This window comes from Thunnus albacares, chromosome 4 (genome assembly GCF_914725855.1).
Source record: "Thunnus albacares chromosome 4, fThuAlb1.1, whole genome shotgun sequence".
Taxonomy (NCBI): domain Eukaryota; kingdom Metazoa; phylum Chordata; class Actinopteri; order Scombriformes; family Scombridae; genus Thunnus; species Thunnus albacares.
Window position 1 is genome coordinate 3,221,998 of NC_058109.1, and position 13,899 is coordinate 3,235,896.

The following is a 13,899-nucleotide window of genomic DNA, read 5'->3' on the forward strand; positions in this document are numbered from 1 at the left end:
GAAAGAAAGAGAAGAAAGAGAAGCAACGGGGGGGAAAACAGTCAAATAATTGACTGAACATCTGTTTACCTCAGAGAGAGAAACAAAAAAAGAAACAGTCAGCAGCTTCGGCTCTTTTCCTCCGACCATCTTTACAGTAACGTTCGTCTATAAGTCAGCTTCTGACCACCGAGGCTATAATGATCAAACAGACCAGCCGGGGTAAAGAGAAAAAGATAATTACGTTCTGTAATTAGGTTCAAACACAGTCAAACCAATTACGGAGACGATGAAATGTATTATTTGAGCTCTGCGTTCGGAGCGTAAGAAGTCATTAAGTGTCTGACAGCAGCTCCGAATCTCTTACGATGATGACAGAGAGCCTGGTTTCAACAAACCACACAGGAATACATGACGTCCGGGAAAACGGTGTTATTGGGTGTTACTCTGATTAGTTTGAAGTATGAATAGTACAGTTTGCATTGTTTATATTGAAAGATCATCCCTTTAAGAGATCATTCACATCTTCCATGTTTACCTGAATCACTCCGTCCTCTCTGTGTATTTTAAATTGTTTCATCGTCTTACATCCTTTCCAAGAACATCCTGTATTTACACTAAGGATGTCCTGAGTTCATCCTACGGCTGGGTATCAGGGCTGATAGGGAAGGATCGGTATCGGCAAAGACGAAGCCGATCAAATGTCAATCCTTTGATTACTCTGCAGTGTTTTTTTCCACATGTTTGTGTCGCAGCGCTGCTCTCCTGCATGTTTCCTCCGGGTGCTTTTAGTTTTGTGATAATGCTACGTTGTCACTCATTCACTCATTTTCACAAGTGTTTTTTTATGACAGAACTATGACAAGTTTCAACTTTGTTATAATAAAGTGACGTCATCAGTATTGTGTGTGAGAGCTTACTGAGCTAAATAAAAAGTTGCCCAGTTCAATTCCAGCAACAGAGTGAGACGTCTTCTCTGTAGCGTCACATGGATTTCATTCACATCATATCAATAATATCAATAATAATAAGCTGATCAATTTAAAAGTTTTGTAGCCTTTGTTGCTTTGTTGTCCACTCACATATATACAATACAAATGTATTTGAGAAGATCCATTTGGAGTAAAGACGGAGAAGAAGAAGTGAAATCCTGCTACTATAGTTTATTTACATAGAGGAAGCTTCCTGAAGCTGACCAATCAGAACAGAGTGGGCTCATCAGGTGGGGGGGGGGGGGGTCTCGGACTGCTGCTTTTCTATATTTGTAGAAGCGATAAACCTGATAACGTGTGGAATTGTACCAAATAATACATAGAGCAGTTCAGGTTAAATAAACAGCTGCGTAACCAGAAGAGATAGAGAAGGAGTTGTTTGTTGCCAGGTCACTTTGACCAACGCTGATCATTGACACACCCAAAAAATGTCAGCCAGACAAACAGGAGACTTCTCAATATTCCTAATGTACACCACACGCACACACAGCGTGTAAAGACGAAGTTAAGAAATGTCCTACTCTCATTGGTCAAAATCCAAGTGATCATTGACTCAGGAAAGAGCCAAAAGTCACGTCTGCTTTGGTATAAATAGGGGTTGACTGTGAGTTGAAGGGAGCTGCTGCACTGGTGATTTTCTGAGTTTTGTATGTTCGTGTCTGCACTGGTCTCTCTAGTCCCAGCATTTGGTGTGAACATCTTTATATAGCCTATATATTTCTCTTATTGTCAACAAATGTCATGTTTGGATCCAAACCAACAATGAACTGATCTACTAACAAGTATTGTGTGTGTATTTAAAGCCTGATATATCTTATTCCTCCGTTGTTGTCCAGAAACTATTAAAAACACGTCAGTGAGTCACAGCGCTGCACCGGGTGACATGTTCCTTCATCATGAAGAGTTTGGTCACGTTAGTTTGTACAGAAACGGCTCCAAAGACTAATAACAGCATCATGTTTTCAGTCTCTGGATCGCTCTTTTAAGGGTTCGGATCTGGATTGGGAAGAAAAACTTAACATTTTAGCTTCATTTAGATGCATCTGTTGCAGCAAAATGAGATTTATAACATTTAACAGAGTTTGCACGGAGCAATAAATATGAAAACACAGATATTTAATTTGAAATTCATAGTTGTTTCTTCAGCTGTAACATTGAAACAATGAGGCATCAGGTTGCAGAGCGTCAGTAGGATATTTTAATATTCTAAACTCAACACATTAGCTTATTCATGAGCATATTTTAAAATCCTGAAGCAGCGGCACATTATTTATACATTCACAGATTATATATATTCATATAACATGAATTTTACTGAACATGGCAGCAAACAGTTTACCCCTCTCTTCAATAATCCCCGTCAAGCAGCAGCAGCGTTTGAAGAACTGGTTCACGCTGGACGTACAAAGCTTCACATCCACAAGATGACAGTTTCTCTCTCGCTCGCTCTCGTTTACCACAAATTCTTCTTTGATGTGAGATTTTCGTTACACTGCTGATGAGTCAACAGCATCACAGACTAACTTTAGCTCATTTTTCCAGTGTTTGACGCTGGTGTCTTTGGTGTTTACACCGGGGAGGCTTTGTTCTGGCTCAGACAAGAGGGAGACGTTGAAGTTTTTTTTTTTTTTTTTTTTTTTGGTTAAGTATGTTTTTTTTTTCTTTAGGTGAACAAAAAAATATGTCAGCAGCACAAAGTGGTTCTTGTTTTGATTTCTGCTGTGAAATAATCTTTCAAAAAAAAGCTTTTTAAGGACTGTCAGTGATGTTGAAAGTGATGATGTTTCTCTTCCTCTTCCTTTTGTCGGCTTATTTGTTCTTCTCTCCGTACCTCCACCTCTTCCCTCTCCTCCTCTCCCATGATCCTCTTCATCATTTTGTTTTTTCTCTCTCTCTCTCTCTCTCTCTCTCTCTCTCTCTCTCTCTCTCTCTCTTTCTCCAGGTAATGATTTGTTCCTGGTGGCGGTCCATGAGTTGGGTCATGCGTTGGGTTTGGAGCACTCCAACGATCCCAGTGCCATCATGGCTCCTTTCTACCAGTACATGGACACACACAACTTCAAACTGCCTCTGGACGACCTGCAGGGCATTCAGAAAATCTACGGTAAGGATTCATTTAGTATCCGTTAATAGATAACTGTTACTCAGGGTTGTTCTTTTGTTGGTCTGTTCATCAAAATAATGTGTTTTAATAAGTCAAAATTATACTGATACTTGTCCAAGAAAGGACGCTGGGACGTTTGCAAAAAAATCCAGCCTGCTATGATGCTTCGTGTGCAAAGTTACCTCTACTTCCTGATTGAACTGACGTCAGATTGGCCGCACATGCCTACAAATGGCCATCCGCTCTGTAGTTTTGTTGCTAAAGTTGTTTCCTGTTGTTCACGTCGTCCACTCTCATATTTCAGATCTGATTCAGCTCCAACATTTGCAGATATATTGAAGGAGTTCTCATTGGGAGTAAAGAAGGAGAAAAAGAAGTGAAATCCTGCTACTATAGTTTGTTTACGTAGCTTCCGGAGCCGGAGGAAGCTTCCTGAAGCTGACCAATCAGAACAGAGTGGGCTCATTGGGAGGCGGGGCCTTAAAGAGACAGGAGCCTGTTTCAGACAGAGGCTGAACTGAGGGGCTGCATAAAGGACCAGTAGAAGATAAATAAGGAGTTTTTAACTGTAAATTATGCAAAGATATTCCAGTAGAGCCCCAGAATATAAATATATACCTGGAAATGTGCAGAATACATCTTCTTTATGGATTATAACTTTAAAATTTGGTCTCACCTGCTGTGAAACTTGACAGCCTGAACACTTGACTTCACTTGAGACCTGAAAGCAAAAATGTGCAAAAGCAAAAACAACACACCTCGGATATTAATTATTAATCATAAAGCCCAGAATGCATCTGAATTATGAAGAACTGTTGTCCAGCGTCCAACAGCACAGCACAGCACAGCGCTGCGCTGCGCTGGGTGAATATATATGAATGTAAATCTGCATCAGGCTGATAAATAATACACAGCTGGGTAATCTTTTCCTGGAAAGAGAAAAGATTTTAAACTAAATGTGTGACTTTGTGTTCTTTGGTCTTTTCTTTTGTGTCGGCACCAGGGACACTTTGTTCCATCCCAGACAAGATAAGATTTCAGTAAACTCTCTTATTTTTTAAGTGAACAAAGGACAGTGAGGGCCTGTCAGCAGCCGACACGTTTCCTAACACGCTTCCTGTTTACTCTGAAATAATCATGACAGCTTCTGTTGTAATGTAGTGTAACATTTATTTGTCATGCAAATACACAGAGGCAAGAAAAAGAAAGTCTTTTGAGTCCGAAATAAAGAATATTTCCAATAACATTTATCATTTCATTAGTATTGATAACTGTATGTGCAGAATCTGCTTTGTTCTTCACTTACATTGGTTTAGTTTCCTGTAAGCTTCATAGCAGGAAGGTTCATCTTTGTCCTTCAGAACAAAAGAAGGATCTTAACATTAAAGGTCATGATACACAGGTGACATTTTGAGTCAACATCGAAGGGGAAGTGCTGGCCAAAACGGTGCGGTCAACAGTATTTTTCCACTGTGCTTGTGTTCAGTGTGGATAACAGAGCCTGTTATTTCATCTGCTTTGAGTTCATCCTATTTGCCTCACTGCTCTGTCTCTCCAGCACCTGAAAATACCAACCATCCACTCTCAGTTGAAGGGCTTTATTTCAAAAATGCTGGTGTGCAGGTTCCTATTCAACCTAAAAACAAAAGACAACAAAAAAAAACAAAAAAACTGCAAGCTTTGTGAGGGTAGATTTATTCTTATTCCTGAAATATAAGCTGCAGGTATGAGCTGTAATTGTCCTCCTGCATTTAGAATTAAACTCTGTGGTTTGTGGCTTTAGAAGAAAATTATCGGTGCGTCATCCAATGGAAAGACAAATTCTGGCTGCCCTTTTATCTGTCATGCATCACCACGGCGCTCTGTTCTGAGTAAGAAATTATTGCACCTGAAAATGAATCACAGAAAATTACTCATGTTGTTTATCTCTTTGTGTGGTGTCTCAGAGGATCTTACATAAAAATTCATATTTACACAACTAAAAATCAGTCAATAACACAGTGACTCATGTTTCTGTGGATCTTTGTGTTCCAAACCGAACTGTATCGCCTCATAAATCCAAAAAACAACATTTGAGCAAACGATGGAACGATTCACGATTCGTCGTTACTGATGGTTTTTTTCACCAGGTATCCCCACGGCCATGCTGGAACCCACCAGACCGTTACCCACCTTACCTTCTCGGCGGACACACTCCACCTCCGAACGTAAGCATGACCGTCATTCCCGTCCGGCGCGTCCGCCCGGCGACCGGCCCGCACTGCCTGGAAACGGCAAACCCAACATCTGCGACGGCAACTTCAACACTGTGGCCTTCTTCAGACGAGAGATGTTTGTCTTCAAGGTGAGCAGAGAAGCACACGCACACACAATACAGTCGTCTTTAGGGGGGCGGCTGAGGCTCAGGAGGTAGAGCGGGTTGTCCAATAATCGGAAGATCGGCGGTTCGATTCCCAGCTCCTCCAGTCAGCATGTCGAAGCGTCCTTGGGCAAGATACTGAACCCCAGATGTGTGTGTGAATGATAAGATCCCACTGATGTGCAGGTTAGCTTGTAGTGTAGAAGCACTTTGAGTGGTTGGAAGACTAGAAAGGCGCTTTATAAGTGCAGTCATCCATCCATCCATTATCTGTACTTATTGATTATGGACACATTATGGGACAATGGAGCCCTGAGCGCAGACCATAGACTGTATAAAAGTATGGACGTAGTTACCATGACGACACTCGTTGGTTTCTGAAGAGCGGTTTTGAAGCTGAAAGTGAGCCGCTCCGGCCGTCGCCATCTTGGCAGTGCGTGACGCTGCCTAACTCCCAGCCAATCAAAAATGGGCAAAGAGGCGGGGCCGAACGGCTCAAAGCAGCCATGTCCTTCATTATGCATAACTTTACGGCTTAATAATATTTAAATGGGTGAGTTATAAAAAAATTCACCCCCCGTACAGTTGTCATGAAAGAGGAAATTAGCTACAGAGACCAAAACCGTTTTTTGTACCAGACTGTAAACATGTTTATTTCTGCTGTAAAGTTGGGCATTTTAACATGGGGGTCTATGAGGATTGACTCACTTTTGGAGCCTCAAGTGGTCATTCAAGGAACTGACTCAAAAACTGCACCTGAACTTCAGTATTTAGTTCTTGACGGAGCAGCGTCGATCCATCAATGAAAACTGTGACGAAAAATATTTGTTGACGACCGTTTTTCATGACGAAACGAGACTAAAAGTAAACAAAAAAATGAAAAACCTTTGAAAATGTGAAAGACGGATGAATGAACAAATTGACAAATGACCAGAAATAACGTGTCGTTCAGAAGTTGATTTAGCTGTTTGACTTGTTGCTTTGCTGTCGATAAGAAGCATCTTCATTCAGTAAACTTCAGTAAAGTCATCTGACGATTCTTGGAAGAAACATATTTATCCGACATGATTGATGTTCAAGGTGTTTTTATGCATCGTGGGCTGCTTCTGTTTTATGCACCTTATTGTGTTATTATAGTGTTCAGTATGCAGTGCATTCATTTCAGCAGCCTTTATGTTTATGCATCTTTTGTTTATGTCAAAGTAAGGGCTGGTCAATATCACCTAAAATCAATATCACCATTAATTGCCATATTTACCTCTGTAACGGATAATCAGAGGATATCTTAAACTGGATTATGACTGATTTATTTACCATATTTAGTAGTTAAGAACACTTTTAGGTATTTGTTTGCTGTTTGAGTAACACTTTTATTACCTCTGTTATCTCATATTAGCAGAGTGCAAAGTACGAAGAATTAAACTGTGACCTTGAAGGAGTGGGGAAAAAAAATCAGTCACACCGAGATATTTACTGTAAACGAATTTAATTTTAGCCGTGTTACTTTTCTACATTTGATCGGATGCACTCATCTGTATGAACATGGACAGAAATAGCAGCAACAGTGGAAGCAGCAGTAAACTGAGTCTCTGGTAACAACAGATTAATGCTCTTGATAGGCTCATTTGCCAGTAATTGCAGAAATGCAGGAAAGCTGGAAAAGCACTGACGTAGAAGCAGATGAGGCTGGTTTTTTTTTTGGGTTCAGTGCATCCAACAAGAACATAAATCAAAAAATATAGAATCCACTAAGATATCAAAATCTTATATTATAAAAGAATCCGGGGTGCATTTTGTCTGCAGGTATTTGTGTTTCAGACACACGTGTGGGCTCTATTCGAGGAGAGGATCCTTGTTCCGTGTGTAATTAACGGTGTTAGCCGCGACAGACGGTGAGTCATACGGCCGTGGGTTGCTATATAAAAACAGGGTGACACTGGGGGATTTAGATAAAGCTTAATTGAACATTAAGTGGAGAGGACGAAGGGGGCCTGTGAGCGAGGTATGGTCGAACGGTCGCTCCGACGCTGGCAGCTTTACGGGTTTTGATTCCCACCGGGGAGGCTGCCGAGGATAAAAATGTGAGCTCTGATAGGACTGTAAGGCTCTTCAGATGAAAGATTCAGCCCAGTGGCATATGGTACCATCCAGCCTGGGATCATTAGCACTCGGCATATGCCTGCAGTACAGTTAGTAACAGGCTAACGCGGCTTCAGTACGACTATCATACCGACACACACGGAGCAGGCCTTTACATGACGATGTTCACGTAAAGATGCTGCTGCCAGACACAGTGTGTGTGTTTGACATATCATACATGTATGAATGTGTGTGTGTGTGAGAGAGAGAGAGAGAGAGAGAGAGAGAGAGAGAGAGAGAGAGAGAGAGGACTGGAGCAGAAAAGGAAGAAAATCCATTTTGATGTCTCTGATCGTTAAACTGAATGTTACAAAAGGTCATAAACCCGTCTAGCCCTCCGTCTGTCTGTCTGTCTGTCTGTCTGTCACCGTGTGTCTTTCTCTCTTCTATCTGCTCACCCGTCCATACCTCTCTGTCTCTCTGTTGCTGGTGGATTCCCGACTATCCGCCAAACTGCCCATATTGTCTCATCGGCCTCTCCGCCTGTCTGTCTCACTCTGGTTCCCGTCTATCTATCTGTCTGTATGTATTTCTGTCTTTTTACTCAATATGATGTGAAGATTTTGCCGTTGCCTCACAAATTCCCTCACGACCAAGCAGCAGCAGCGACCACGTCTTGTAGCCGAAGCACCCAGACGGCCGCTAGATTGACTCCCGTTCAAAAAAAACCCTCAACTTCTCTCCAGAAATACCGAGTCAATCATTGTTTTCAACGATTCATTATTGGTCTCAATCTCTATATTCAGGCCCTCTAATAAGAGTGCCGGCAGTCATTTTTGGAAGTTATTGCTCCGTTAATAAGATTTGAAGACTTACAGTAGCTTTGATGTCTGTCGTGTGGGCGCTGCAGGCTGTTGGAAAGGAGAGCACGAAGAAGAAGACAGTAATCAAAGGACTGACACTTGATTGGCTGAAACACCCATCTATAGGATGAACTCAGGACATCCTCAGTGTAAATACAGGATGTTCTTGGAAAGGATGTAAGATGATGAAACAAGTTAAAATACACAGAGAGGACGAAGTGATTCAGGTAAACATGGAGGATGTGAATGATCTCTTAAAGGGATGATCTTTCAATATAAACAATACAAACTGTACTATTCATAGTTCAAACTAATCAGAGTAACACCCAATAACACCGTTTTCCCGGACGTTATGTATTCCTGTGTGGTTTGTTGAAACCAGGCTCTCTGTCATCATCGTAAGAGATTCGGAGCTGCTGTCAGACACTTAATGACTTCTTACGCTCCGAACGCAGAGCTCAAATAATACATTTCATCGGCTCCGTAATTGGTTTGACTGTGTTTGAACCTAATTACAGAACGTAATTATCTTTTTCTCTTTACCCCGGCTGGTCTGTTTGATCATTATAGCCTCGGTGGTCAGAAGCTGACTTATAGACTAACGTTACTGTAAAGATGGTCGGAGGAAAAGAGCCGAAGCTGCTGACTGTTTCTTTTTGTGTTTCTCTCTCTGAGGTAAACAGATGTTCAGTCAATTATTTGACTGTTTTCCCCCCCGTTGCTTCTCTTTCTTCTCTTTCTTTCTATTCTGTTGAAATGATTTTGATACACTAGTTTTTTATCAACCTTTCAACTCCTCATTAAGACAGAATGAGCGCTGGGGAGCAACTGGGGTATTTTCTGCAATTTCTTCAGTGAAATCAAAACTATAAATATAGATGCAGACACCCTCCGTGTTTCCAATCCGAATCCAGTTGATGGTCGGGGGACTGGGAGTTTGAGACAAGCATGTGAGAGCAGAGTAATTCTTCAAAAGCCTTGATTTAAAAGAGTTTTCCTTTAAATGAAGTGTGGTGGATTGCGTTGCCAAAAGAAGCAGCTTAAAAACGAAGAGATTTAGTGTCCTGTGATGAAAATAAATGCTGTTTGAGAGGCTTTTTCATCCTGCCAAGAGTCAAAATTTGAAGCAGAAATACTGAATTCTGACAATGTTTTGGCACCAAAGTGGTGATTTCAAAAGTATTATGTAAGGTATTGATTTCAGCTTTGATAGAAACAAGACTAAGTTTGTTTCAGAATCAGACTCTGGTTGGTTTTCACCCTTTTGGTGCGATTCGTTCAGGCAGATCTGAACACAGTAGACGTACTGGTGTGCAACATGAGGGTCGGGACCCCCACACGGGGTCACTGGATTAATCCAAGAGGTTGCGAGATGTTAAAACAACAGAAAAATCAAGCTTTCCTCAAATATTTGTTTTATTTATTGTGAATGACTGTATTTTATCTAAAAGCCTCTAAAAGTTATTCATATAAAACAAAATAAATCATTTTTGTTTGACTCGTACGCTGGACGCTGTTTGCTGTCATTAGTGATGAATCTGTTGATTATTTTCTAGATTAATCGATTAGTTGTTTGGTCTATAAAATGTCATAACTAGTGTTTACTGTCATAGAGACTAAAGAAACCAGAAAATATTCACCTTTAAGCAGCTGAAATCAGAGAATTTGGAATATTTTATAAATAAATTCCTCAAAATGATTCGTTGATTATCAAAATAATTGCTGATTAATTCAATAGTTGAAGACTAATCGATTAATCGACTAATCGTTGCAGCTCTGCGTAAGACGAGGGGTCCTTGGTCGACTTTGCTTTATTTTAAGGGGCCACAAGCCAAAACTGTTGGGAACCAGTGCTGTAGAGGATGTGGTTCCGGTCCGGTCAGGAACGTGATCCGACCTCCATCTGACCCAACTGTTAGGCGTACGATGTAAAGATAAACACTCTTGTGATTGACAATCGGCTCACCTGCTGCTCACCAGGCTCCAGGACTCAAACTGAGTCGGACTATTGTCACAATAGTGAATACGAACATTCCCAGTTAGCTCGCGTTAGCTCGGGTCCGAGATAGCAGGGCGAACTATGAAGAACGAGCAGCAGCTGCAGAAAAGCTGTTTAATGAGATTTTACAAGTGCAGATATTTTAAACTCAGGTGCACATATACTGTATATGTAAATATATATATATATATATATACATATACATATACGGTATATATGGATCAGCTCTTTCAAACTGGGTCATTACCTGCTGAGGAGCGTGCAGGTGAGTGTTTTGGGTCAGTCGGCTCCTCATGTGTGATCATGATGGTTTAAACATGTTTAACATGTTTATCTTTCTAACATCATCCAACATCTCACTGCTGACTGTTTATTCACTAAAATACAACAATCTAATGAAACATGTAGAGGTGAAGTTGTCCAACTGCTGCATCTTTTTCTTTTTGTATCATGTTTAAAGTTTAATAGTGTATCTTACATATAGTTTTTATAATTTTGATTTATAATTTACAGCCAGATATAATAATCATGTTTAGAGCTGCAACAATTAGTCGATTAATTGATCAACAGAAAATTAATCTGCAACTATTTTGATAGTTGAAGCAAAAATGCCAAAAACATCTGCAGATTCCAGCTTCTCACAGTGATGATTTGATGCTAATAAACTAAATATTGACCCTTATTTCTCACTAATTTCACACGATTAACTGATCAATCGAGAAAATAATCAGCAGATTAATTGATAATGGAAATAATCGTGAATTGCAGCTATAATCATGTTTTCAAAGAGAAAATATTTTATAAAGATTATCAAGAGAAAATAATGTTTTATGAGGTTTTATAAAAATATGAAAAGACTTTAAATGATTTGCACTGTTTAAAAGGAGAAGAACTGTACGTTTAAGTCTCTAAACGAGTCTCCTCAGCGGTGCAGCGACGCTGCAGCAAACATTTACTGTATTAACGTCGCTCGCTGAGGGAGTTTATGGCCCTGAAAGAAACACAAAAAGCTTTTGTACAACTTCAAAAACGCATCATTATCATCGATCAGAAAAACAAGGCTGATTCCTTTTTTCCTTTAACTCCGGGATGGGGGCATATTAGGACATAAAGAGCACTGAGAGCCAGTGGGCGTTTGAAAGGAGACACTCATTATGGGATGTTTCCTTGGTGAGAAACACTCATGGTTTGTTTTGCTGGATGTTGAAGCATCGATTTTCTTTTTTTTCTGTTTGGGTTCAGACAGAAAAGCATTAGTGGCCTGTGGATGATGTTTGATCATTTGAGATGGTGTGTGTGTGTGTGTGTGTGCATGTGTGTGTGTGTGTGTGTGTGTGTGTGCGTGTGTGTGTGTGTGTGTGTGTGTGTGCGTGCGTGTGCATGTGTGTGTGTGTGTGTGAGAGAGAGAGAGACAAAGAGAAAGAGCCTATGCATTTGTGCATTTGAGTGTGTTAGAGTGTGTGTCAATGTGTCTTTGTGTCTCTGTGTGAGTCTGCACCTGCCTGATAGTGTGTGTGTGTGTGTGTGCGTGCGTGCGTGCGTGTGTGTGTGTGTGTGTGTGTGTAGCATGTGTGTGTGTGCGTGTGTGTGTGTGTGCGTGTGTGTAGCATGTGTGTGTGTGCGTGTGTGTGTGTGTGCGTGTGTGTGTGTGTGTGTGCGTGTGTGTGCGGTTCAGTGGGGACTGTGTTTGGCTGTGTCCTAGATCCACTGAAGCCAAATGATAATGAGCTAAGATTGATGTTCGCCTTCTTCTCCTCCTCGTCTTCCTCCTTCCTTTGCTTCTGTCGTCTCTTTTGTCTTTCTGCTTCCTCTCCTTTCCTTTCCTTTCCTTTTTTTTTTTTCTTACATCTCTTTCCTCCCGCCTTCCTTCACTTCCTCCACACACCTTGCACAGCCTGACTTTTTCTTATCTTGTCAGCTGTTTCTCTTCCTCTTTTTTCCACAAATACCTCTCTCTCTATCCTCATTATTCCTATTGGTTAAATATCACTAAGTACATTTACTCAAGTACTGTACTTAAAGGAGACATATCATGAATTCTGTTATTTACATATATCCTGCTCTGATGTTAAACATGGGGTCATTTTTTGCCTTTCTTTGACAGTCATTAGTGAAGAGACAGACAGGAAACGAGGGGAGAGAGATGAGTTTAACTGGGACTGGAGCACTCCCAGAACAAATATTTAAATGTAATTTGCAGAGTAAAGATATCCTCCCATTGGCTCTGCAAGTTGACATTTTTGAAGACATCCACATGGAGGAAAGGCTGTGTGAGCTGTGGAAACTGGGAGAAGTTGACATTTTCTTTTGTACAGTCAGTACAGTAGCAAGTGAAACGTATGAAAAGAGGGAATGGCTGTTTAATTTTAGCATCTTTAAGTTGGCAGATTTTGTTTCTAACAGCTGGAAATAAAGAGACAGGCTGGTTTATTTGTTTAAAGGAGCAGTGTGTAAGATTTGTGTCATCTAGCTTCCCTTCCAAGTGTGTAGGAGAACCTACGGTGGCCGTGAAACCAGTGTTTGGTTTGTCCGTTGTGGGCTACCGTAGAAACATGGTGGTGCAACATGGAAGAGGACCTGCTCCCTCTGTAGATATAAAGGGCTCATTCTAAGGTAACGAAAACACAACGATTCTTATTTTCAGGTGATTATACACTAATTAAAACATACTTATGAATATTATATTACATTTCTGCCAATGACTCCCCCTGAATCTCACACACTGGTCCTTTAATAGTTGTATTGTAAATTATTGTCAATCATTGTAAATCATGTGGGATGCAGGTCTGGTCTTTTTCTTTAAAGGTGTCTTGTAAGTCCATGTGGGCCTGGCGTTTGTAAATGCAGGACACAATAATAAAAATCAATCAATCAATCAATCAATCAGTCATCTCAGATTAACATAAAAACATATGCTGAAGCCAATGAGGAAGTGCCAAAAACTGCAGTTCCTTGAACGACCACTTGAGGCTCCAACAGTGAGTCAATCCTCATAGACCTCCATGTTAAAATGTCCAACTTTACAGCAGAAATAAACATGTTTACAGCCTGGTACAAACAACGGTTTTGGTTTCTAAAGCTAATCTCCCCTTTCATGACAACTGTGTCAAATATGATCAAACATCTGTCTTCTACGACCAGGAGGACGACCTGAACTTACTTTATCTTAAGTTTTGTTTATTCGTAGCTCTCCTGCAAGTTATAACTCAGAGTTGTGGTTCAAAAAGTTTCTGTAAGTGTATTTTAACGATCACCAATGATACTCAACTTATCACCTGTGACTTGGTCGTGTTGCAGGACCGCTGGTTTTGGCGTCTGAGGAACAACAAGGTGCAGGAGGGTTATCCCATGCAGATCGATCAGTTCTGGAAAGGCCTCCCGCCTCGCATCGACGCCGCCTACGAGAGATCTGACGGAAAATTCGTCTTCTTCAAAGGTAAGAGGAAAAAGACGTCGATGTCGAACATATTTTTGTGTCCTTATTCAACATCGATACATCACGTACTGTCTGGATCTCATGGGTT

The 13,899-nt window shown here is 40.8% G+C and overlaps 1 protein-coding gene across 1 annotated transcript in view; it reads left to right on the plus strand.

Annotated features, from left to right (window-relative positions):
- The window catches only part of mmp24 (matrix metallopeptidase 24), a 77,967-nt gene that overhangs the window by 50,490 nt on the left and 13,578 nt on the right, over positions 1-13,899 (plus strand). Inside the window, exons 6-8 of the mRNA XM_044349993.1 lie at positions 2,914-3,075; positions 5,205-5,419; positions 13,673-13,811. Of these exons, the coding sequence (XP_044205928.1) occupies positions 2,914-3,075; positions 5,205-5,419; positions 13,673-13,811 (516 nt within the window). The remainder of the gene's footprint in view (positions 1-2,913; positions 3,076-5,204; positions 5,420-13,672; positions 13,812-13,899) is intronic.